Source organism: Tachysurus fulvidraco, chromosome 13, assembly GCF_022655615.1.
Source record: "Tachysurus fulvidraco isolate hzauxx_2018 chromosome 13, HZAU_PFXX_2.0, whole genome shotgun sequence".
Taxonomy (NCBI): Eukaryota; Metazoa; Chordata; class Actinopteri; order Siluriformes; family Bagridae; genus Tachysurus; species Tachysurus fulvidraco.
Window position 1 is genome coordinate 12,250,044 of NC_062530.1, and position 23,187 is coordinate 12,273,230.

General features: G+C 39.8%; 1 protein-coding gene across 4 annotated transcripts in view; it reads right to left on the bottom strand.

Annotated features, from left to right (window-relative positions):
- rasgrf1 (Ras protein specific guanine nucleotide releasing factor 1) overlaps window positions 1–23,187 on the bottom strand; it is a 206,352-nt gene that overhangs the window by 94,988 nt on the left and 88,177 nt on the right. For all 4 annotated transcript variants that reach the window (XM_047822463.1, XM_027174727.2, XM_047822462.1 and 1 more), the window contains exon 5: window positions 18,006–18,259. In XM_047822463.1, coding sequence (XP_047678419.1) covers window positions 18,006–18,259 — 254 coding nt within the window. The remainder of the gene's footprint in view (window positions 1–18,005; window positions 18,260–23,187) is intronic.

Genomic DNA, 23,187 nt, shown 5'->3' on the forward strand with positions numbered 1-23,187 from the left:
GCATTCATGCATATGTATCTATATTATCTGGGAGGGTAAGTGCCAGATAAAGGGTCAAGGCATTGTCTGTGGAGTGGTTTGGACGATTCTCAAACTGCAAGGGGTCCAGTGTCGGTGGTGGCTTGGTCTTGATGTTCCTCATGATGAGCCTCTCGAAGAACTTCATTACAATGGGTGTGAGTGTGACAGGACGATAGGCATTGACGCAGGACTTGGTGGACGTCTTGGCATGGGGACGATGGCGGATGTCTTGAGGCACATAGGAACAATGAACATGTTGTTTGGTCTGGCAGCCTTCCACTGGTTAACACAGAGTTCTCCTCTCTTTGGCCATGGAAAGACCCTGGTACCTGGTCACTGGGGGAATGGATGGTCTTCCGCAATGCTACATTGTTCTTAAACTGAGTATAGAAGTCTTTCAGCACATCTAGAAGGGAGGCATCACTGTCACAGACAGGTGAAGATGTCTTGTAGTTTGAGATCGCCGGAATGCACTCCCACATGCACTGAGTGTTTCCACTGTCCTGGAAGTGGCTGTGGATTCTCTGGGCATGTGCGCACTTTGCTTCTCTGATGGCTCTGGACAGTTTGGCCTTTGCTGTTCTTAGGGCCATCCTGTCCCCTTCTTTGAATGCTAAGTCCCTAGACTTCAGCAAAGCACATACCTTAGCAGTCATCCATGGTTTCTGGTTGGAGCATGTGGTGATGGTCTTGGAGACATGACACCATCAATGCATTTGTCAATGTAGCTGGTCACTGATGCTGTGTACTCTTCCAAGTTGATGGAATCGTCATTGGTTGCAGCCTTCCTGAAGACGTTCTAGTCAATGCACTCAAAACAGTCCTGAAGAGGAGACATGGCTCCTGCTGGCCAGGTTTTCACCTGCATCAGAACCGGTTAAGAGCGCCTGATGAGTGGTCTGTATTCTGGAATTTGCAAAACAGAGATGTGGTCTAAATAGCCAAGATGAGTTGGGGCTATGCACAATATGCACTAGGGATGTTTGTGCAAACAAGATCCAGCATGTTCGCTCCTCTCGTTGCAAAGTCCACATGCTGATGGAATTTAGGGAGCACTGATGCATGATTGAAATCTCCGAAGATAATTAACAGTTTCTAAACTCTTGTAATGTGGTCCACTCAAGTAGAATGTCATCCAGTTTATTGTCCAGCGAGCAAAATTTGAGAATAAAATGTATTGGAGAGCTGGCTGTCTAGGGATTGTGTTTAGCCTAGCATGGACACCCGCCTGCTTACTGTGCTTCCTCTTCCTGGAGCAATGTTTTTGCTGTACCCACTCTCGGTTACTAGCATCAGGCAACACAGAGGACTGAAGTTAGAGATAAATCATCTGTAGAAGTAGGAGAACCCCAGGAGCTGCTGCAGCTGCTTTCATGTCACAGGTCTTGGCCAGTCCTTCATGGCTTTGATCTGGTTTGGGTCCATCTGTATGTTCCCATCCTGGTGTTGTTCCCCCACCAAGATGAGGAGGGATCTAGTACGGCAGAGGGCCTGTTAAAGAATGTGACCATCTAGGCATTGGACCAGGAAAGCAGATGGCAGGGTTTCAATCTCAAGTCCCAGCTAGTGGGACAATCCCTCGTCCATGAATTCAGCATCAGCACCAAAGTCTAAAAGATGGCCAGGTCATGGTCCTGATGCTTTTTTCTGTGGGGAGACCACAAAATCTGCTGGCTCACCAGTACTACACCAAAGTCCTTCTCCCTACGCTTAACACTTTTTGACCTCATGAGCCCTTTAAGGGTTAAGATGTTTTGTGAATAACTTTTATCTTTGCTAGGATACTATTATCTTTACTAGGATCCTCTATTTAAATTTAAGAGGAAACGCTTAGGTACAAAATTAAGAGGAAACGCTTATGTAAAAAATTACCTTAGTTGACTAAATTCTAAGAATTTTCATGAATATTGCCTAGATCTTGAGCTACTTTTTCAAATGTATACATAACATTTTCCACCCCAACTACAAACCAACAAACCAACCCTCCTATTGTCCTCCTATACAAATTAGGAGCGTCGAGTCAACTTGACCTTGTCTGTTTTGACTGCTTATAAAAAAAGAAGTATATATGATAGCCTTTATTTTTCATCTTTTTAGTCTAACTTGTTTCCAACATATTAACATATATTTTGCAAAAATAAAAATATGTTTGGTATAATAAACCTTATTTATATACAAAATGCCTCATTTTTTAGTAAAAAAAAAAAACAGAAATTTTGAATTATTTTCACTATAGAGGCACAAAAGTTGATGCACAATTATAGGCTGGTATATTTCAAAGGCAGGAGATTGTTTTGAAACCATTTTGACCATTTTTAATGTCAGCAAATAATAAAACCTGTTTTTTTTTCCAGGCCAAATTGACTTGAATGCTTATAAATCAAAAATTCTACAATGATCACCATTCTGTGTATAATATCTATTTTACACTTGTAATATCTATTTTGCCCACCTGATGTCATCTGATCAACCAACAACAGGCTACACACACACACACACACACACACACACACACACACACACACACACACACTCAAGAACATGGCATAATTTCATGTGAATAAAACTTCTTTTACACTCATATTTTTTTATTATACTTAATTTATGAACGATAAACCTTATGCAATTATACCATGTTTTTGAGTAAAATAGGCAGAAATTATTAAATATTATTTTGGATAACTACTGACTAATACATGTCAAACATTACTCAGCATATCTCCAGGCCAAAGCTGACTGATGCAACTAAATTTATAAATAAGAGAGGAAACAAATATGATTTGCAAAACACATGTATTTTATTTTTGAACTTCTTTATAGAAATATGTATGTGTGTGTGCTTGTGTGTGAAACATTTACAAGTATGTAGCCTTTGTTTTGTCTAGAGGGTAACTGAAATGCAATGCCCAATTCTTTGAACAGTGTTTGACTCTCTGTGTGTGTGTGTGTGTGTGTGTGTGTGTGTGTGTGTGTGTGTGTGTGTGTGTGTGTATGTACGTGTGTGTGTGTGTGTGTGTGTGTGTCTGTGTGTCTGTGTGTCTGTGTGTGTGAGAGAGAAGCTTGTTGGTAGATCAGATTTTGCCCCCAGCTGGACAAATGCATATAACAAGTGTGAAATGTTTACAATTGAGTAGCTTTTGTATTTTCTGGAGACCTAATAAATCGCATTGCCCAATGCTTGTGTGTGTGTGCGTGTGTGTGTCTGTGTGTGTGTGTAGCATCATTTCAGTAGATCATATTTTGCCCTCTGCTAGGCAAAGGCATATCAAATGTGTGAAATATGAATGAAGCGGAGATCCTCTCCAACCACATCTCCAGGGCGCTGAACACCTTCTGACTGGTAAACTACTCTTTAAATTTAAATCTCAATAGCCATCCTTCACCTCAGCACATTGACACAAAAAATGCACACATAGCTCACCCTATAGAAACTGTGTCTGTTCCCCGAGCAGTGAGATCAAAAAGTAAATACGTGAGAAGTTCTTGAAATAATCTTACTGTAATTAGACCAGAAATTTGCCAAAGAAACAAACAAAAACAGTTCTTAAGGTTTGGACTTTTGAACATTAGATCGCTTGCACCCAAAGCACTTATTGTAAATGAAATGATCTCAGAAAATAGCCTTACTGCACTCTGCCTCACCGAAACTTGGATTAAACCAAATGAATACATCAGTCTAAACGAGTCTACACCATCAGGATATATCTATAAGCACGAGCCTCGTCTGACTGGTCTTGGAGGTGGTGTCGCCACTATCCTTAGTGATTTCCTTACTGTTACCCAGAGAACACAGCATAGATTTAGTTCTTTTGAAGTGCTTGTCCTTAATGTTACACTATCGCACATGCACACGAAGAAATCCCTGATGTCTCTTGCTCTAGCGACCGTGTACAGACCCCCAGGGCCCTACACAGTTTTTCTTAGAGAATTCACAGATTTTCTCTCAGACCTATTGGTTAACTTTGACAAAGCACTAATTGTAGGAGACTTTAACATTCATGTTGACGACACAAACGACGCTTTAGGACTCACATTTATGGACTTACTAAACTCACTTGGGCTCAAACAAAACATCACTAGTGCAACTCATCGACATAATCACACAATAGATTTAATAATATCACACAGAATAGATGTCACTGATATAGATATCATTCCCCAAAGTGATGACATCACAGACCATTACCTCATAATGTACACACTACCCGTAGAACAGACTATCTATGTCTCCCCACGTTATCGACTCGATAGAACTATTATTCTGACCACTAAAGACAGTTTCACAAATAACCTGCCTGAACTGTCTGGACTTCTTACTGTACCCTTAAACACAAACGACCTAGATGTAATGACTAAAAGCATAGACGCTATATTCACTAGCACATTAGACACTGTTGCCCCAGTCAGACTACAGAAGGTTAGAGATGAAACACTTGCACCGTGGTATAATAGTTATACTTATACCCTCAAGAGGGAGACCCGTAACCTCGAACGGAAATGGAAAAAAACTAAATTAGAGGTTTTTAGAATTTCTACAGACAGGCTCTAAAAGCTGCTAGGGCTGAGCACCTGAGCAAACTAATAGAAAATAACCAGAACAATCCCAGGTTTTTATTTAGCACAGTGGCTAGTTTAACAAAAAAACAGAAATCTAAGCACACTATTCCATCACAGTTCAGTAGTAAGGATTTTATGAGATTCTTCACTGATAAAATCGAAAGTATAAGGAATAAAATAGGTGACGCTCAACATATGAGAGCAACTAGTGACACAATCTCACCTAAGGCTTTACAGAGCTTTACAAGTACAGGACAGGAAGAGTTAGATAAACTTATTACTACAGCTAAATCAACAACATGTTCACTAGACCCCATCCCAACTAAACTACTGAAAGAAGTGTTACATAAAGCTGGTGTGCCCCAACGCAGGTTTATTTATTTATTTTTTTATTGTGCCCACCATGGTAAGTTTCCTTCTAAGAAGTAAAAAATTGTCACACGTGATGTGATCCCACAGTCCAGTAGTCATACCGAGGACTACACATTTTCGCTGTTTTTTCTCAGGGATACCAATCACAGGTTTACCTGTGTAAATCTGTAGATTTTGATGACGTTTGCTGCCATGAAAATCAGGAGGTACTGAGCTCCAATATATGTTACTTCAGCACTTGCAACCACCTCATCAGACTCATTAGATGTGTCTGTGTCTTCCGTTGATACTTTACATCATCAGAAACATGCTTGTCCATATCACTATGCTGTTCTCTCTCCTCTGCCTCATTTTCAGCAAAGATATGATCCAGAGCTTCTCTTGTCGTAAATTGTCTTTTCATTTTTGCATGCTCCAAGATGGCGATGTGTACTCTGCAAGTCACTAACTCCAAACTGAATTGGTCTTATGCATGCCTTAGGTGTCTGGACGTATACGTCTTTGTTTGTTTGTTTTGTTTGTTCAGGGAAGGTGACAAACATGCAAAGAGAGAAGCCCCTAACTAAAGCTCACAGGTTTGGAAGAGAAGCTGGCTGTCAGTGGGCTGACACAGTGTGTTTATGATTTCAGATTCGGCACTAATTATAGTATTATAATATTATATTATAACTGGGTCAAAACCGACCCTAACCACACAAAGGTCATAATTTTCACCAGAGCATTTTATAATTTAGTAAAAAAAATTATTTTTTTTATCTTGTTTAAATTGAGGTTCCTGGCAAAGTCAAAAAGCCTTGATGCAATTAACAAATTTATGTGGTACTTTTAAGCATTTAAAACCTAAAAACAGGTCAGTGCCGACCCTGACACAAGACAAAGGTTAATAAATAGGTTACAGTTAGTCCAAAATGCAGCTGCCAGAGTTCTCACTAGGACAAGAAAGTATGACCATATAACCCCAATTTTATCATCTCTACACTGGCTACCTGTTGAGAAGTTTAGAACTGATTACAAACTGCTGCTACTTACATACAAGGCTCTTAATGGTTTAGCTCCCATGTATCTAACTAGTCTTCTAACACATTACAATCCTTCACGCTCTCTGAGATCACAAAACTCAGGACTTCTGCTAGATCCCAGAATATCTACAGTAAGTCTACTAAAGGTGGTAGAGCGTTTTCTTATCTAGCTCCCAAACTTTGGAATAGTCTTCCTGATAGTGTTCGGGGCTCAGACACACTTTCCCAGTTTAAATGTAGATTAAAAACTCATCTCTTTAGTCAGGCGTACACACATAATACATCCTATAGTATCATGCACTAGTACATCAGACCTGCACATTTTTATGAACAGCAGATATGTTAATCCCTTTCCACTGCTTCTCTCTTTGTACCCATCCCGAGGCATCCAGACATTGTACCAGCTCCCAACGTCCTCTGTGGGACGTAGCCTTTGGACGTCCACTGAGCCGAGGCCGACTCTAAGAATCCTGAGACATCTCCAGTTAGACTCTGTGATACTAAGGAGATCCGAAGTCCATGATCCTTACACCAATACAACATTTATCTGACTGTATATAACAATCACACCCCCAGTGTCACCCATATAAGGATGGGTCCCCCTTGAGTCCGGTTCCTCTCAAGGTTTCTTCCTTTACCAATTTAAGGGAGTTTTTCCTTGCCACTGCTGCCTGAGTCACCTCAGACTTGCTCATAGTGGGATAAATACATACAGATTGTGACCTATTTATATCTAATAATAATCTAGAATTTTTTATTCTGTCAATTCTTTTACTTTTATTATTCGTTATTTCCTTTATCATTAATTATGTTTACCTTCTGCTCTATGTTTATGTTCTGTAAAGCTGCTTTGAGACAATGTTTATTGTAAAAAGCGCTATACAAATAAACTTGAATTGAATTGAAAATATTTACAAATGTTTGGCTTTTTTTTTTCTGGAGGCCTAACAAAATGCAATGCCCAAATTGTGTTTGTGTGTGCATGTGTGTGAGCGTGTGTTTTGGGTGTGTGTGTTAGTGGACATTTTATGTGTGCATTTTTGTGCCTGTATGTATGTTTATTGCACTGAAAAGGGCAAAAGTGTGACCTATTGCCCCAATAAATGTGGCCGGGTCTAACTGACCCAGGAGGATCCAAAGCGCATAGTATATATTGGTCTGAACACATAGTTCAGTGAAAATAGACAAAATTAATTTTACTTGCAAAGTTCATAATTAGGAACAATCCTGGTAAATTTCAGGCAAATAACCCAAGTTATGGCACATTAAACTTTCATTAAACCTTCCAGCAGGGTCAAATAGACTCAAAGAAAGTAGGAAGGTTAAACATTGAAGGATGGAGAACTATCAAGTAAAAAAACATTATTTGGCTACCTGAAATAAGTGGAAACCAGTGTGGCTGCTCTAAGACGCTTTTTCACAGACAAAATCATCTACACACTTCAAACGCATGACCTAAAAGCTACTTATTCTAGTTATTCAATCCATGCTGATTTACTACATCCCACCAAGCTGTCTGATGCAGAAATGCACCCCAGTATTTTTGGGTTCCTCGTGTGCATTTAACCCAGAGTGTTTCTCATGTTCTTTGTCGGTTGTTGTCCATTTATTGCTGTTGCGTGTGCTGTTGAGTGTTTCTCAACTCGTCTTGTCAGTGCATTGCCCAGGATTACTTTGTGTTGTGTTTATTAAAATCTTTACTTGCACTTGGATCCTCTGCCTCTTCGTTCTGTCATGTGCATAGAACAAGGCATTCACTAAATTCCAGGGGTTTCGTTACAACAAAGTAAAGTGGGCGTGTTTCAGGAGGTCTTGGAAAAACGCCCTCTTTCAAATAAAAAAACATACCTACAATGGATAATGGAGGACAAAACAGTTGTACAGGTACATTTTATATATTATATCTATTATGCTTTAATATCTTACAGTTAAGCTATTTTCGAAAACAAATAAACAACCAAAAACTATGGTTAGGGTTAGATTATCAAATAGGCCACACCTGCCTGATGATGCAATATCTGTTACGCTGTTCTGAAATCACTTTAAATAATTGCATCCCTGTAGAACAAAGAGGCAGAGGATCCAGTAACAAACCAAAACAAGAACACATGACTAGGGGGCGCTGTTGAGCAGCCAATGGAGTAAGACGTGTGATTTGAGACTCCTGCAGAGTTTATGGTAATTGTTATTTTATATCGCAATTTGGATTACCTTTTTGATATATTCACCCCTGGGATATTGTGTTAAAGCCTTTTTTCACCACTTGGACATAATATCATGGCTGGTAAAACAGCAAAAACCCGTGCCACCACGACCCAACAACTGAGGCCTGCTACACAGGTAGCGACCCCGGACCCTGGGGCTCTGTCTTCACCCCGCAGCTCCACCTCTCCCAGGGAAGTCGCCCAGGTAATTGATGCGGAGTCCCTGAAGCGAGAACTGCTAATCTCTTTAAAGCAAGACATTGCTGAGATTTTTAAGACCGAACTTCGTGCGGCACTGGGTGATGATTTGTCCACAATTAGAGCTGACCTACAGTCAGTAAAAACACAGTTGGTGAACGATAAGGCCGCTTCAGACGCAGAGTTGGCCGCACTCAGAGGTACAGTGGGAGAAATGGGGGATTCTCTCTCCGTCTGTACTGATGATGTAGCAGAGCTTAAAAACAAACTCGCTCATTTAACCGCGGAGTTTGTTTCACTGCAAAATAAGTGTGAGGACCTCGAATCTCGGTCGCGACGAAATAATATTAGGATAGTCGGGATTCCTGAGGATACCGTCATTAACCATACAGTTGTCTCTACCCTACTTAAGGAAACTTTTAAACTTGATGAAACACCGCTGATAGACCGAGCACATAGAACCTCTCAGCCGAAGCCCAAACAAGGTGAGCGACCGCGCACTGTTATTGCCAGGTTTCACTATTATAGCGACTGTGAGAATGTTCTACAGCGTGCCAGAGAGAGACGACAAGAGGCTGTGGGTGAAATAAAGATGTCCGTTTTCCCCGACCACACGGCCAAGGTGGCCCGGGATCGAGCTGCATTTAATGAGGTCAGGAGGCAATTGCGCGGCCTGGAGGGGGTTCGTTATGGTCTTTTCTTTCCGGCTCGTTTGCGGATTACATATAAAGGCGTGGAAAAAGACTTTGTCTCTGCAGAAGAGGCCAAGAAGTATATAAAAATGATGAACATTGGGTAGCGTTTCAGTTTGCAGTAATACGGCAATATCGGTGTGTGTTTACTTCCTGTTTATATTATGGGGTTTACATTAATAATATTGCCTAATGTTCAGTATTAAGACTCTGTGGGAGTTATCTATCTCTCTACTGCAGCTTAGTCTCAGGCTATTCTCCGAGTTGATGTCACAATCACGTGGCATCAATGTTTTTTTCTCTTGTTCTTGTATAGTTGTCTTTTTTTCTTCTTTTTTTTCTCTCTTTTCCCTTTTTTACTTTTTCTTTCTTTCTTTCTTTCTTTTTTTCGGGGTGTGTATATGTTCATGGGAGTGTGTGTGTGTGTGTGTGTGGGGGGGGGGTGTCCTGGCCATTTGGTACTATTCATGTGCACTTAAATGAGTACTGTTAAGTCGAATTCCGGTAATCCTGGTGTAGGCCCATCTGTTCGTTTCACTAGCTGGAATATACGTGGCATGAGTAGCCCATCTAAACCTGGTAAAAATTTTAGCCATTTGAAACGGCTTAATTCCGACATAGTGTTTTTGCAAGAAACTCATCTCAAATCTAAAGATCATTATAGGCTGCAGGTTTCTTGGATAGGGCATGTCTTTCATTCTAACTTTAACTGTAAATCAAGAGGAGTTGCTATTTTGATCAATAAAAATATTCAGTTTCTACCTACTGATGTTATTGCTGATAAAAATGGCAGATATCTTATGGTTGTAGGCATGTTAATGCAAACAAAGGTGCTGCTGGTAAATATCTATGCACCTAACTTTGATGATGTTGAATTCGCCAACAGATTACTTAGTAGCATACCTCATTTAAATTCTCATTTATTGATTTTTGGAGGTGATTTGAATTGTGTACTTGACCCAGTACTAGATAGATCTAGTTCACGACCAATATCTCAGTCGGCTATGTCAAAATCATTTTCTGACTTTATGAATCAGAATGGGTTGGTTGACCCTTGGAGAGTTCGTAACCCTTTAACTAAAAAATTCTCCTTTTTCTCTCAGGTTCACCAGTCATACTCAAGAATAGATTATTTCTTCATAGATAACAGCTTGAATTCATCTGTTACTGCCATTGATTATTCAAGTATTTTAATATCAGATCACGCACCACTATTTCTGGATATTCAGCTGTCCACACAGAGATCTACTCCCTCCCTTTGGAGATTTAATTCTCTATTGTTGGCAGATAACAAATTTTGTGAATTTCTGTCCACTTCTATTGATGAGTTTCTCCTTTTCAATCAGAACGAACTTACATCATCGTCTTTACTTTGGGAGTCACTGAAGGCTTTCCTTAGGGGGCAGATTATTTCATACTCTTCACATTATAATAAAAAACACAAGACCAAGCTTACAGAACTCACTTCTGCCATTGGTATCCTTGACCAAGAATGCGCATCCAATCCCTCTCCAGAACTGTTTAAGAAACGTCTTAACCTTAAGACAGAATTTGATTTGATCTCCACTAAGGAAGTAGAGCGATTGTTATTACAGACACGCGGCACTTACTATGAACATGGGGATAAAGCGAATCGACTATTGGCTCACCAATTGAAACGTCAATCTGCCTCACGTTTGATACCTAAAATTAATAATAATGTTAATGTAATTGTTACAGACCCGGTAGAAATTAATGCCACGTTCAAATCATTTTATACCTCTTTGTATAAATCAGAATTTCCGGATGATATTGATATTATGAATCAGTTTTTGGACAATCTTGAAAACCCTACCATTGATTCTGACCATGTACAAGAACTAGATGCCCCACTCTCCCTTGAAGAAATAAAATTCTCAATTAAAGCGATGCAGTCCAATAAAGCCCCGGGACCTGATGGGTATCCTATTGAGTTCTTTAAAAAATTTGTTAATAAATTAGCACCTCTACTTTTGTCAGTGTTTAATGAATCCTTGGAAAATGGTTTGCTCCCAACTACTATGACCCAAGCTTCGATAGCTCTTCTTTTGAAGAGTGACAAAGATCCAACTTTGTGTGGTTCCTATAGGCCTCTATCTTTGTTAAATGCTGATGTTAAAGTTCTGGCAAAAACTATAGCTCTGCGCTTAGAGAGAGTGTTGCCCAGCATTATTTCTGAGGAGCAAAACGGTTTTATTAAGGGACGTCATTTATTTTTTAATACTCGCACTCTTTTAAATATTATTCATACTGTACATTCCGAAACGGTACCTGAGATTGTGATTTCAATGGATGCCGAAAAAGCATTTGATAGGGTAGAGTGGGAGTATTTATTCGCTGTATTAAAAAAAATTTGTTTTGGTAATAAGTTTATTGGTTGGGTGAAATTACTTTATACATCACCTCAAGCCAGCATTCAAACAAACAATGTGCGTTCAGAGTATTTCCCATTAAAACGTGGGACACGTCAGGGTTGCCCTCTCTCTCCATCTTTATTTGCCTTGGCCATTGAACCATTGGCCATTTCATTACGATCCTCTACTTTATTTAAAGGCGTCACTAGGAACGGCATCGAACACAGACTATCATTGTATGCAGATGATTTGTTGCTCTATGTATCAGACCCTGTGTCTGGTCTACCTGGTATCTTGTCCACTCTTGATACATTCAGCTCCTTTTCTGGATATAAATTAAATTTTCAGAAGAGTGAATGCTATCCAATTAACACAACTGCTTTGCAACTTAAGCATCTGGACATGCCCTTCAAAATCAGTCCCTCTGGATTTAGATATCTTGGTATTAATGTGACACGTACATTTTCAGGTCTTTTTTCTGTAAACTTTACTCCACTCGTAACTAAGATGAAGTCTGACCTTCAGAGATGGAATAGTCTGCCTTTGTCTCTGATTGGGAAGATTAATGCTATAAAAATGAATGTTCTGCCTAAATTTCTTTTTTTATTTCTAACAATCCCATTGTTCTTACCTAAACATTTCTTTGACTCATTAGATAAAACGATTAATGCTTTCATTTGGTCCGGGGATGTCCCAGGGTGCGTAAGTCATTACTCCAGAGATGTAAGTCTAGCGGTGGTCTGGCACTACCAAATTTTCAGTTTTATTACTGGGCAGCACACATCCATAAGATACGGTGCTGGGTTGAGTCACCTCATTTAGCATGGTGTAAGTTAGAAGCCCAGTCATGTTCTTCCTCATCCTCTATACCTGCTCTTATATACTCTTCTCTTCCAATAAAAATTTCTTTGTATGTTAAAAGTTCTGTTGTGTTTAATACTCTAAAAATCTGGTATCAATTTAGGAAACGTTTCAAGTTTGTAACTGCTTCTCCTTTAGGTCCATTATGTAGCAATCATCTTTTCCCCCCTTCGTGTCTGGATTCTTTTTTCTTAGTGTGGTATAGTAAAGGTATACACTGTCTTCTTGACTTATATTCAGAGGGACTTTTTCACAGTTTTGCTAATTTGTCGTCATTGTATGGGCTACCTGCCAGCCACCTCTTTAGATATTTTCAAGTTAGGCATTTTGTTCAAAAATGTTTTCCTGGCTTTCCCTCAGCACCACCTCTCCAACACTGGGAAGGTTTGCTTACGTATAAATCACAAGGAAAAGGTGCTGTTTCTGAGATTTATAAACATATTCTGGATTTCTGTGACCAAACTACCTCCAAAACAAAGGCTGCTTGGGAAGGAGAGCTGGGACTTCAGCTTGGGGACGGGTGGTGGGATAGTGTTGTGAATGGCTTTGGTAATGTTTCGTGTGCCCGTCTCGCACTTATCCAGTTTAAGGTCATTTATAGGGTGCATTTTTCTAAATATAGATTGTCTCAAATTTACCCAGATGTCGAGGACAAATGTGACAGATGCTCTAACGCACAATGCCACCTGAGTCACATGTTTTTCTTCTGTCCACAACTATATAATTATTGGTCGGGTTATTTCAGCACGATGTCCACTATTCTGGGAGTACATTTGCAGCCCTGCCCATTGATTGCTATATTTGGACTTCCAGATGAAGCATCTCAGTTAAACTACATCCAAAAAGAAGTTATTAGTTTTACATCATTGTTGGCCAGACGTCGACTTCTTCTTCAGTGGAAGTCCTCTGTCCCACCATCTCACTCACAATGGCTAAAGGATACAGCATTTTTTATTAAGCTTGAGAAAATAAAATATACGATAAGAGGTAATACCTCCAAGTTTTTTCATAAATGGCAATCGTTTATTTCATATTTCATGGGCCTTCGGGTTTTGCCGGATTAGGTTTTTCTTCTTTTGTAAATTTTAAATGACTTGTATTCAATAGTTAAAAAGGGACAGGACCTGGGGTAAGCGGGTGGGGGGTGGTTTGTTCTTTTCTTTTTCTTTTTTTTTTACTTTCTTTCCATTATTGTTATTATTGTTGTTGTTGTAATACATTTACTTTACTCCTTTTTTTTGATGAAAAACTAAAATGGGATTGTATTGTTATTTGACTTTGTTTACAATAAAAAGACTTCGCAAAAAAAAAAAAAAAAAAAAAAAAGAACACATGACTAAGAACAACCAATGAAAACAGGAACAGAATGACACATGACAGCACAACCAATAAGAATATGACGTATACACAAGGCAGGTGGACATGGGGGCAAGGGAAGCAAGACAAGAAACATATCAAAATAAAAGACATAGATAACCAAACACAAGTAAAACACAAAACATATGTTACAGATATTTAGAGTATGTAGTTAATATTTTAATATTTTTTATTACCCAACCCACAGATTATCCACAGCACCTACATATATAACCACAATCTGCGCATTACTTATGTATGGAGTTCTGCATTCACTTTAAATCTAAGCAAACATTCATATGCCAAGATTTTTAATATGGTGATAGCATATCATGTTTTCATCAAGTTTGCAATCTCAAAAAAAAAAAAAAAAAACACACTTGAGGAATAAAGGTATGTTTCCAAAACAAAACTATCCCAGGTTAAACGATGGAATGAATAAATGATATAAGAGCAAAGCTGCATGGACCAGGAGAGTTGTTCAGTTACCAGACAGACAATGTTAGCACTTTGAAATGCCAGTTGTGTGTTAAAAGTGATGACATTGTGTGGTTGCTAAAAGAACTTAATCCATAAGGGACACTGGCATAGATTTGTTCAACATTATAACTCAATGGGTCCAAACTATCAGTGATATGAGTATGGTTATGAGAAACTAAAGCTATATCAGGACGCATTGACGGTTTTTAGAGATGCGTCCTGTTGTCTGTTTGTAGATCAACTAACAATAATCCTGCTGTTATTGCAGGCCTACAAGAAAAAAAAAGTTCCACAGTAAAAAACGACATATAGATTGCAGAGGCAGAGACTGTCTGTCATACTTTCTTTGAACCACTGTTGTGTCAGTCAGCTGTATGGTCTGATCTTTATCAGAAATCAGGTCTACGCTGAACTCAGAGTTTATGATGACCCATTAGTAACTCAGGAGCTCTGGGGTGCACTATTATAAACTGTTGTAGAAAGGACAATTATTTACATTTACATTATTTACTGTAGATTGTCACCCAAATGAGGATGGGTTCCCTTCTGAGCCTGGTTCCTCTCATGGTTTCTTCCTAATATCAACTCAGGGAGTTTTCCGCCGTCACCTCCAGCTCATTAGAGATAGGGATAGATATTGTCACAGCCGGAAGAGGAAGGAGACAGACCCGTAAGCAGGATAGCTTCAAAGGAAGGGGGTTTAATAAATGATAAACACAACGGCATAAAGACGATAACAAAAGTAATACAAATGAACACACGTAACATAGACTAGACATGATGAGGGGTAAACGTAACTAATGATTCCGTGCTGCACTCGGCAACGCGGCTCACTTAAATATAAAAAGACACGATGACACAATAAGGATCAGGTGTGAAGACAGGGAGGGGCAGACGAAGGCGGGGCAGACACGTGACAAAGAAGGTAAACAAAAACAGCACGTGGCCAAAAGTCCGGGTTGAGTCCTGACAATACCCCCCCCCCCCGAAGCGCCAAACCCCGACAAGGTCCGGGGGGGGGCGAGGCACACGGCGAAGGCAGATGGGGGAGCAAGGAACACGGCGAAGGCAGATGGGGGAAGCGAGGAACACGGCGAAGGCAGATGGGGGAAGCGAGGAACACGGCGAAGGCAGATGGGGGAGCAAGGAACACGGCGAAGGCAGATGGGGGAAGCGAGGAACACGGCGAAGGCAGATGGGGGAAGCGAGGAACACGGCGAAGGCAGATGGGGGAAGCGAGGAACACGGCGAAGGCAGATGGGGGGAGCAAGGTCCACGGCGAGGCCGGTGGGGGGGAGCAAGGCACACGGCGAGGTAGGTGGGGGGAGCAAGGCACACGGCGGGCACAGCCAGCGAGGGCCGAGCGACGTCCACAGCCGAGCAGAGGGGCCGAACGACGTCCACAGCCGAGCAGAAGGGCCGAGCGACGTCCACAGCCGAGCAGAAGGGCCACGCGACTTCCATAGCCGAGCTGAAGGGCCGAGCGACATCCACAGCCGAGCTGGAGGGCCGAGAGACGTCTACAGCCGAGCTGGAGGGCCGAGCGACGTCCACAGCCGAGCTGGAGGGCCGAGCGACGTCCACAGCCGAGCTGGAGGACCGCACCTAACCCCCGACGCACCGCTGCCAGATCCACGTCCCGATGACCCAAATATGAAGGGTGGGAGGGTGGGAAAAGTCCTTTGCCCTGGGCCTGCAGCACCCCCCCGCGGATGAAGTGAAGCGACGCCCTCCTCGGAACGGAACCGAAAGTGGAGCGACGTCCTTCACCGAAAAAAAATGCGGGGCGATGCCGCAGGGCACCAAAAAAATAAAAAAGGGGAAAAAACTGTATGGTGGCATCCTCCGCGAAGGAAGTGAGGCGACGACCGCTTCGGACGGAACCGAAAGTGTAGCGGCGTCCCTCACCGGAAAAAGTGCGGAGCGATGCCACGAAAAAAAAAAAAGGGTCAGAAGGACTGCCGGAACAGTCCAGGGGGAGAAGAAAAAAAAACGGTCCGAGCTGGAAGCTATCCTGCTGGGTCTCAGTTCGTAGGCGGAATCATTCTGTCACAGCCGGAAGAGGAAGGAGACAGACCCGTAAGCAGGATAGCTTCAAAGGAAGGGGGTTTAATAAATGATAAACACAACGACATAAAGAAGATAACAAAAGTAATACAAATGAAGACACGTAACATAGACTAGACATGACGAGGGGTAAACGTAACTAATGATTCCGTGCTGCACTCGGCAACGCGGCTCACTTAAATATAAAAAGACACGATGACACAATAAGGATCAGGTGTGAAGACAGGGAGGGGCAGACGAAGGCGGGGCAGACACGTGACGAAGAAGGTAAACAAAAACAGCACGTGGCCAAAAGTCCGGGTTGAGTCCTGACAGATATACAGTATTTTAAATTAAAAAATAGAATTTTTAAAATTGTATATATTAATTTTTTTATCATTATTTTTTCATTATTATTATATTTATTTTTTTCTCTTAAAGAAATAAATTAAATCCTATATCTTATTTCCCTGATTCTTAAAATGAGAAGGTTATAAAAAGTTTATCATTTATACTGTGATTAATCTTTTAAGTATTTATTTTATACAATATTTTTGTAGTACGGTATTTTACTCTGCTGTAGGAGTTTGTGGATGCCCACTTTCCTTTTTCAGTGCTATTCCCACTAAGTATCTACAAGCAGCGATCCTACAATATAAATGAGGCTAGATTAACTGTGCTTTCAGAAAGAGCAGCTGGTTAACCGCAGTTAGTTTTCTGCCTTGTCTCTTATAAAACCTCAAGAAATTTCCTGCAGATATTTTCCAGAACGCCATATATAAGTGCTAGTTTAAGTGTGGAAGAGGTAGGTATTCACCCACCGTATGAAGATGACTCAGCTGCTTGGACTTCTACAGGAAGTGCATTCCATGACCTCAGTGCCAAAACAGAAAAGACTTTGTATTCCTACCTCTTATCTACTTAGATTAGCATCGTGAAGTGACAAGAATGAGCTAAAAGGGTGCTGGTCCAGTTTTGGCTCTGTAGGCAAGCATTAGTTTTGAATCTGATATGTGCAGCTACCAGAAGCCAGTGGAGTGGATCTTGAATGAGTCATTCTGCCTGTCCATCAGCTTGCAAACTGGCCAGGATTGTCAGTGCTGGGCAAGGCGTGTACTAACTGGAATATGGTGGTTTTTGGTACTAGGTTGGTATATAACATTAAAATCAAAACGTGAAACTTCAACCAGTGAACCATCGACAAAATCATGAGCACCTAAGGCTCAGTGATGCACATAGGAAGTAAAAGGACTGTGAAGTTAGCCTCTCACATAAAATCATAAAATTAACAAAACCACATCATTTTGTTTGTGCTTTGTCTGTGCAAAATAAAAAGATTTTTGATATTAAATGTTATGTTTTTTTCAGTACAGTCTCCACATATTATCCAAATCATTTAAAACTGTTCATCTTTTTTGTATTTTATTCACATGAAATAAAAATTTGTGCTCATTCAGTCAAGTTTCTTTTTTTATGCAATATGTGTGGTTGAGTAAAGTAATAAACTTGACTGAATGAGCACAAATTTTTATGTGATTTAATGTTAGGAAAACTTTGTTTATATTAATTTTTGTATGCCAAATTTCACAGTATTTCAGCTCATGTCACAAAAAAAAACTTGAGATGGATGATGGCTCACCTTTGACCTCATCTCGTATTGATGAAAGAAGAGCATTTCTTCTTATATATATATATATATATACATTGTGTAAAAAGAAGATTTTAAACTGCAATTTTAAACACCGTAAAAATAAAAAAATATATATCATCTGATAGTGGATAAAGTTGTTACATAAAACTCTCAATGCAAATTCTCTATTCAAGTACCTGTTGAGAAAAATGCTGCTGACATCATCATGAGTAATAGGTGGCTTCTTGGAACTGGCAGCCATGCGGAGTGGTCGAAGGAAATTGTTGACAAGTATGTGAAGCTGTTGGACATACTCGGCCTCAGCTTCCAGCATGCTAAATACCACCTGGTTTCTCTTCCTCATGCTTTCGGCATGCGGTGAACGAATGTAATCCTGGATAATGGTCTTCCACTTCCTCCGACACATCCAACCACGCAAGAAACTCTGTACCTGAACAGTTTGTAAGGCAGTCTAGCATCAGTTAAGTTAAGGACACTACAACATGTAGCTATAGGCACTTAAATAATTTTTGTCTATATATTTTTTGCCATGGGCACTGAGAAACACCTGGATACTTTTTTTGTATGTGTGAGAGAAAACTTTCAATAAAGTCACAAAATTATTGTCTAATATCAGTATTTTATATAAATGTTACAGTCATAATTTAATTATTTTCCTTATAGCTTCATACATTACAGTATAAGCATAACTTGTGATTATGAGTGTTTTTAGCAATAAACTTTCATAATCTTCTGTCATATTTTATGTCATCATGGCTATGGTTGTGTGTTTTGTAATTTTTGGAGCGTTGAGTAACATCTTGAGTTTGGTTACTTTGTTAGTTTGCTAGACCTGTTAACAATGTGACTTTTTAACAATTAGCCAGAAACAGTTGTTCTGCTTCTCGGTCCATACCCAGGTGTGTTTTTCCTTACAGACTTCTTCACATCACCTGCTGTCTGCAATTGACATGCCACCAACTATACTTCGCTGTGTAACACTAAAAAACTAACTGGAGCCTCTCTTGAAGATTTAGTTCTGCACCCCATATTCTATCTCCCTCTTTATCTAGCTGATTTGAGATCCTGTGGCTAAGCATTATCTGAGTGTTGAAAAACTGTTCATATAATCTATTACCAGACTGCTAAAAACACAATATTTCTCTCATTTGTTTATTTTTCCTACTCCTGCAATCCATTTATCAGCTTCCATCCCACATCTTATGCTCCTCAGAATTAGCCACCCAATTAGCTGGTTTCTATTGTGGCCAAGAAGTGCAAAACACATTAACAAATCCGAAAACAAATGAACAAATCTGAAAACACATTAACAAATCCAAAAACACATTAACAAATCTGAAAACAAATTAACATATCTGAAAACAAATTAACATATCCGAAAACACATTAACAAATCCGAAAACATTAACAAATCCGAAAACACAACGACAAGTCAGACAACCGGGAAACGGTAGGTATTGTTTTTGAATGGAAACTTACTGATCATTGGACAAGACATCTGTCACTCAGAATATACAGGTATACAATCTTATGTGTAATGTGTAAAGTTCTCCATTTAAGAAAATAACAGAATTAATCCACAGTAACCCATTCCATCTATCCATTCCAACTTTTCCCCGCGGCATACTGTTGAACTTCATGTTTACCTTGAGTGACAGGTGTCTTGTCCAATGATTGGTACGTGTTCCACTCACAAACTATACCAACCTCTTCCGGGTTGTCTGACTTGTAGTTGTGTTTTCGGATTTGTTAATGTGTTTTCAGATTTGTTAATGTGTTTTCAGATTTGTTCATTTGTTTTCGGATTTGTTAATTTGTTTTCATATTTGTTAATGTGTTTTCAGATTCGTTAATGTGTTTTCAGATTTGTTCATTTGTTTTCGTATTTGTTAATGTGTTTTGCACTTCTCGGCCACCATAGGTTTCCGCTAAACAGCTCTGGCCATTTGTGGATAATGACCAATGCTGCAGAATTCATGCTGGGACAAACAACATATCAACTACCTAGAACGTGAAAAGAGACAGCATGCACTATCAGTCTCTGTTTTAGATATCCCTTTACTGACGGGACAAGGAGATAACAGATGAGTCTGACAGTTCTTCATCTACGTATCAGTCATTGCTGGCTATGGATGTTTCCAGTAAGTATATTAAGATTCTGCAAAAGCATTTATACATAGTGTAAATGCCAGGCATCAGATATGGCTCAACTTTAATATCTGATCCAGAAACTGAAGCCATGTACAGAATCAGGTGCCCTTCTGCAGAGTCCTATCCCCTGTGACACTAGCATGCCTCATGCATCTCATCTGAATTGTGAAAGATGCTATATCCGTAGCTACATGGGGTATATACAGGTGCTGGTCATATAATTACAATATCATCAAAAAGTTGATTTATTTCACTAATTCCAAAAAGTGAAACTTGTATATTATAGTCATTCATTACACACAGACTGATATATTTCAAATGTTTATTTCTTTTCATTTTAATGATTATAACTGACAACTAAAGAAAATCCCAAATTCAGTATCTCAGAAAATTTGAATATTACTTAAGGCCAATACAAAGAAAGGATTTTTAGAAATCTGGGCCAACTGAACAGTATGAACATGAAAAATATAAGCATGTAAAGCACTCAATACTTAGTCGGGGTAATTTTTGCCTGATTTACTGCCGCAATGTGGCATGGCATGCAGTCGATCAGTCTGTGGCACTGCTCAGGTGTTATGAGAGCCCAGGTTGCTCTGATAGTGGCCGCTCTTCTGCATTGTTGGGTCTGGCATATCGCATCTTCCTCACAATACTCCATAGATTTTCTATGGGGTTACGGTCAGGCGAGTTTGCTGGCCAATTAAGAACAGGGGTACCATGGTCCTTAAACTAGGTACTGGTAGCTTTGGCACTGTGTGCAGGTGCCAAGTCTTGTTGGAAAATGAAATCTGCATCTCCATAAAGTTGGTCAGCAGCAGGAAGCATGAAGTGCACAGACAGTATCAGAAGCTTCTCGCCTGGGCTAAAGACAAAAAGGACTAGTCTGCTGCTGAGTGGTCCAAATTTAGTGGTCCTAAATTTTGCATTTCCTTTAGAAATCAGGGTCCCAGAGTCTGGAGGAAGAGAGGAGAGGCACACAATCCATGTTGCTTGAGGTCCAGTGTAAAGTTTCCACAGTCAATGAAGGTTTGGGGTGTCATGTCATCTGCTGGTGTTGGTCCACTTTGTTTTCTGTGGTGCAAGGTCAATGCAGCTGTATACCAGGACGTTTTAGAGCACTTTATGCTTCCTGCTGCTAACCAAATTTATGGAGATGCAGATTTTATTTTCCAACAGGACTTGGCATCTGCACACAATGCCAAAGCTACCAGTGCCTTGTTTAAGGACCATGGTATCCCTGTTCTTAATTGGCCAGCAAACTTGCCTGACCTTAACCCTATAGAAAATCTATGGGGGTATTGTTAAGATAAAGATGCGTTTTGCCAGATCCAACAATGCAGAAGACCGGCCACTATCAGCACAACCTGGGCTCTCATAACACCTGAGCAGTGCCACAGACTGATCGACTGCATGCCACGCCGCATTGCGGCAGTAATTCAGGCAAAAATTACCCCAACTAAGTATTGAGTGCTTTACATGCTCATACTTTTCATGTTCATACTTTTCAGATGGACCAGATTTCTAAAAATCCTTTCTTTGTATTGGTCTTAAGTAATATTCTCATTTTCTGATATACTGAATTTTGGATTTTCCTTAGTTGTCAGTTATAGTCATCAAAATTAAAAGAAATAAATATTTGAAATATATCAGTCTGTGTGTAATGAATGACTATAATATACAAGTTTCACTTTTTGAATGGAATTAATGAAATAAATCAACTTTTTGTTGAAATTCTAATTATATGACCAGCACCTGTATACTGCCTGACAGTGAACCGTAGGTCCAGTTTTAACTGTCATATTCAACTGCATAAGCCACATGTATGCCATAGGTTTATGCAGCTCATGAGCTATATTATATTGTCCTATATTGTTACCATGTGGATGGTGCACATGAAGCAATTTTGTTGCTTCCATTGGAACGATCGCTCCAATGTGCAACCATCAACCCCTATTTGACAGAACTGATAGAATGTCACACCTGGCAGAATAACAAAGAATTAACATAGATTTGCTCCACCTGTGTAACCACACCAAGTATTTTTGAAAATGGCAAATTAACTATCCTATGTGACAGGGTTGCTCTTTGGGGCTGTAGCCAAAGAAGCCATAACTACAACATACCTTCCAACTACATACTAGCCCAGCCAAATAAACTAGCTAAACCTTTCCCTCAAATTATCACAACAAACAGTTCGATACCTAAAAAGGTTTCATCAGCCTTATTATAACCCCAGATTAACATTTTAATCAGCTATCAAAATAGCATGACTAAAGCAGGCACATGACTGCCTCCAACGTTCCCCCATTTACAAGTATCAGCATTGTGTACTGTGCACTAATTCTACCATAGTGCTTGAAAGTTTGTAAACCCTTTTAGATTTCTACATGCATATGGCCCAAATCATTATTAGATTTAAAAATAATTGAAAGTAGACAAAGTAAACACAGTCAAACAAATGAGACAAAACTATTATGCTTGGTCATTTATTTAGTGAGAAAAATTATTCACATACTTGACAAAAGTATGTGAATATTTGCTTTCAGTATTTGATATGACTCCCTTGTGCAGCAAAAAGTTATGATGGGTCTTGCACAATGGCTTAGCAGAATTTTAGCCTACTCCTCAGTAAATAATAGCTTCGACTCTGGCATGTTGGTGGGATTCCTCACATCAATTGTTCTTAAAGTCCATCCACAAAATTTCTTTTGGATTAAGTATACCTTACTTCATCTTTAAACATTCTTTGGCAAACTAACTTGTGTGCTTGAAGTTTTTGGTTGTCTTGCTGCATTACCCATTTTCTCTTGAGTTTTAGTTCACAGATGGGATGAACTTATTTCCAGGGATTTCAGAACAGCGTAACAGGTATTGCGTCATTCGGTAGGCGTGGCCTATTTGATAATCTAACCCTAACCATAGTTTTTGGTTGTTTATTTGTTTTTGAAAATAGCTTAACTGTAAAATAATAAAGCATAATAGATATGAAATATAAAATCTACCTGTATGACTGTTTTGTCCTTTATTATCCATCGTAGGTATGCTCTCTTTTCTTTGAAAGAGGGCGTTTTTCCAAGACCTCCTGAAACACGCCCACTTTACGTCATGGTAAAATCCCCTGGAATTTAGTGAATGCTGTTCACAGACAGATGTCCTTGTGCTTGAGAATTCACTTGTTTAATCCTGAATTTATTGTTTGAATGA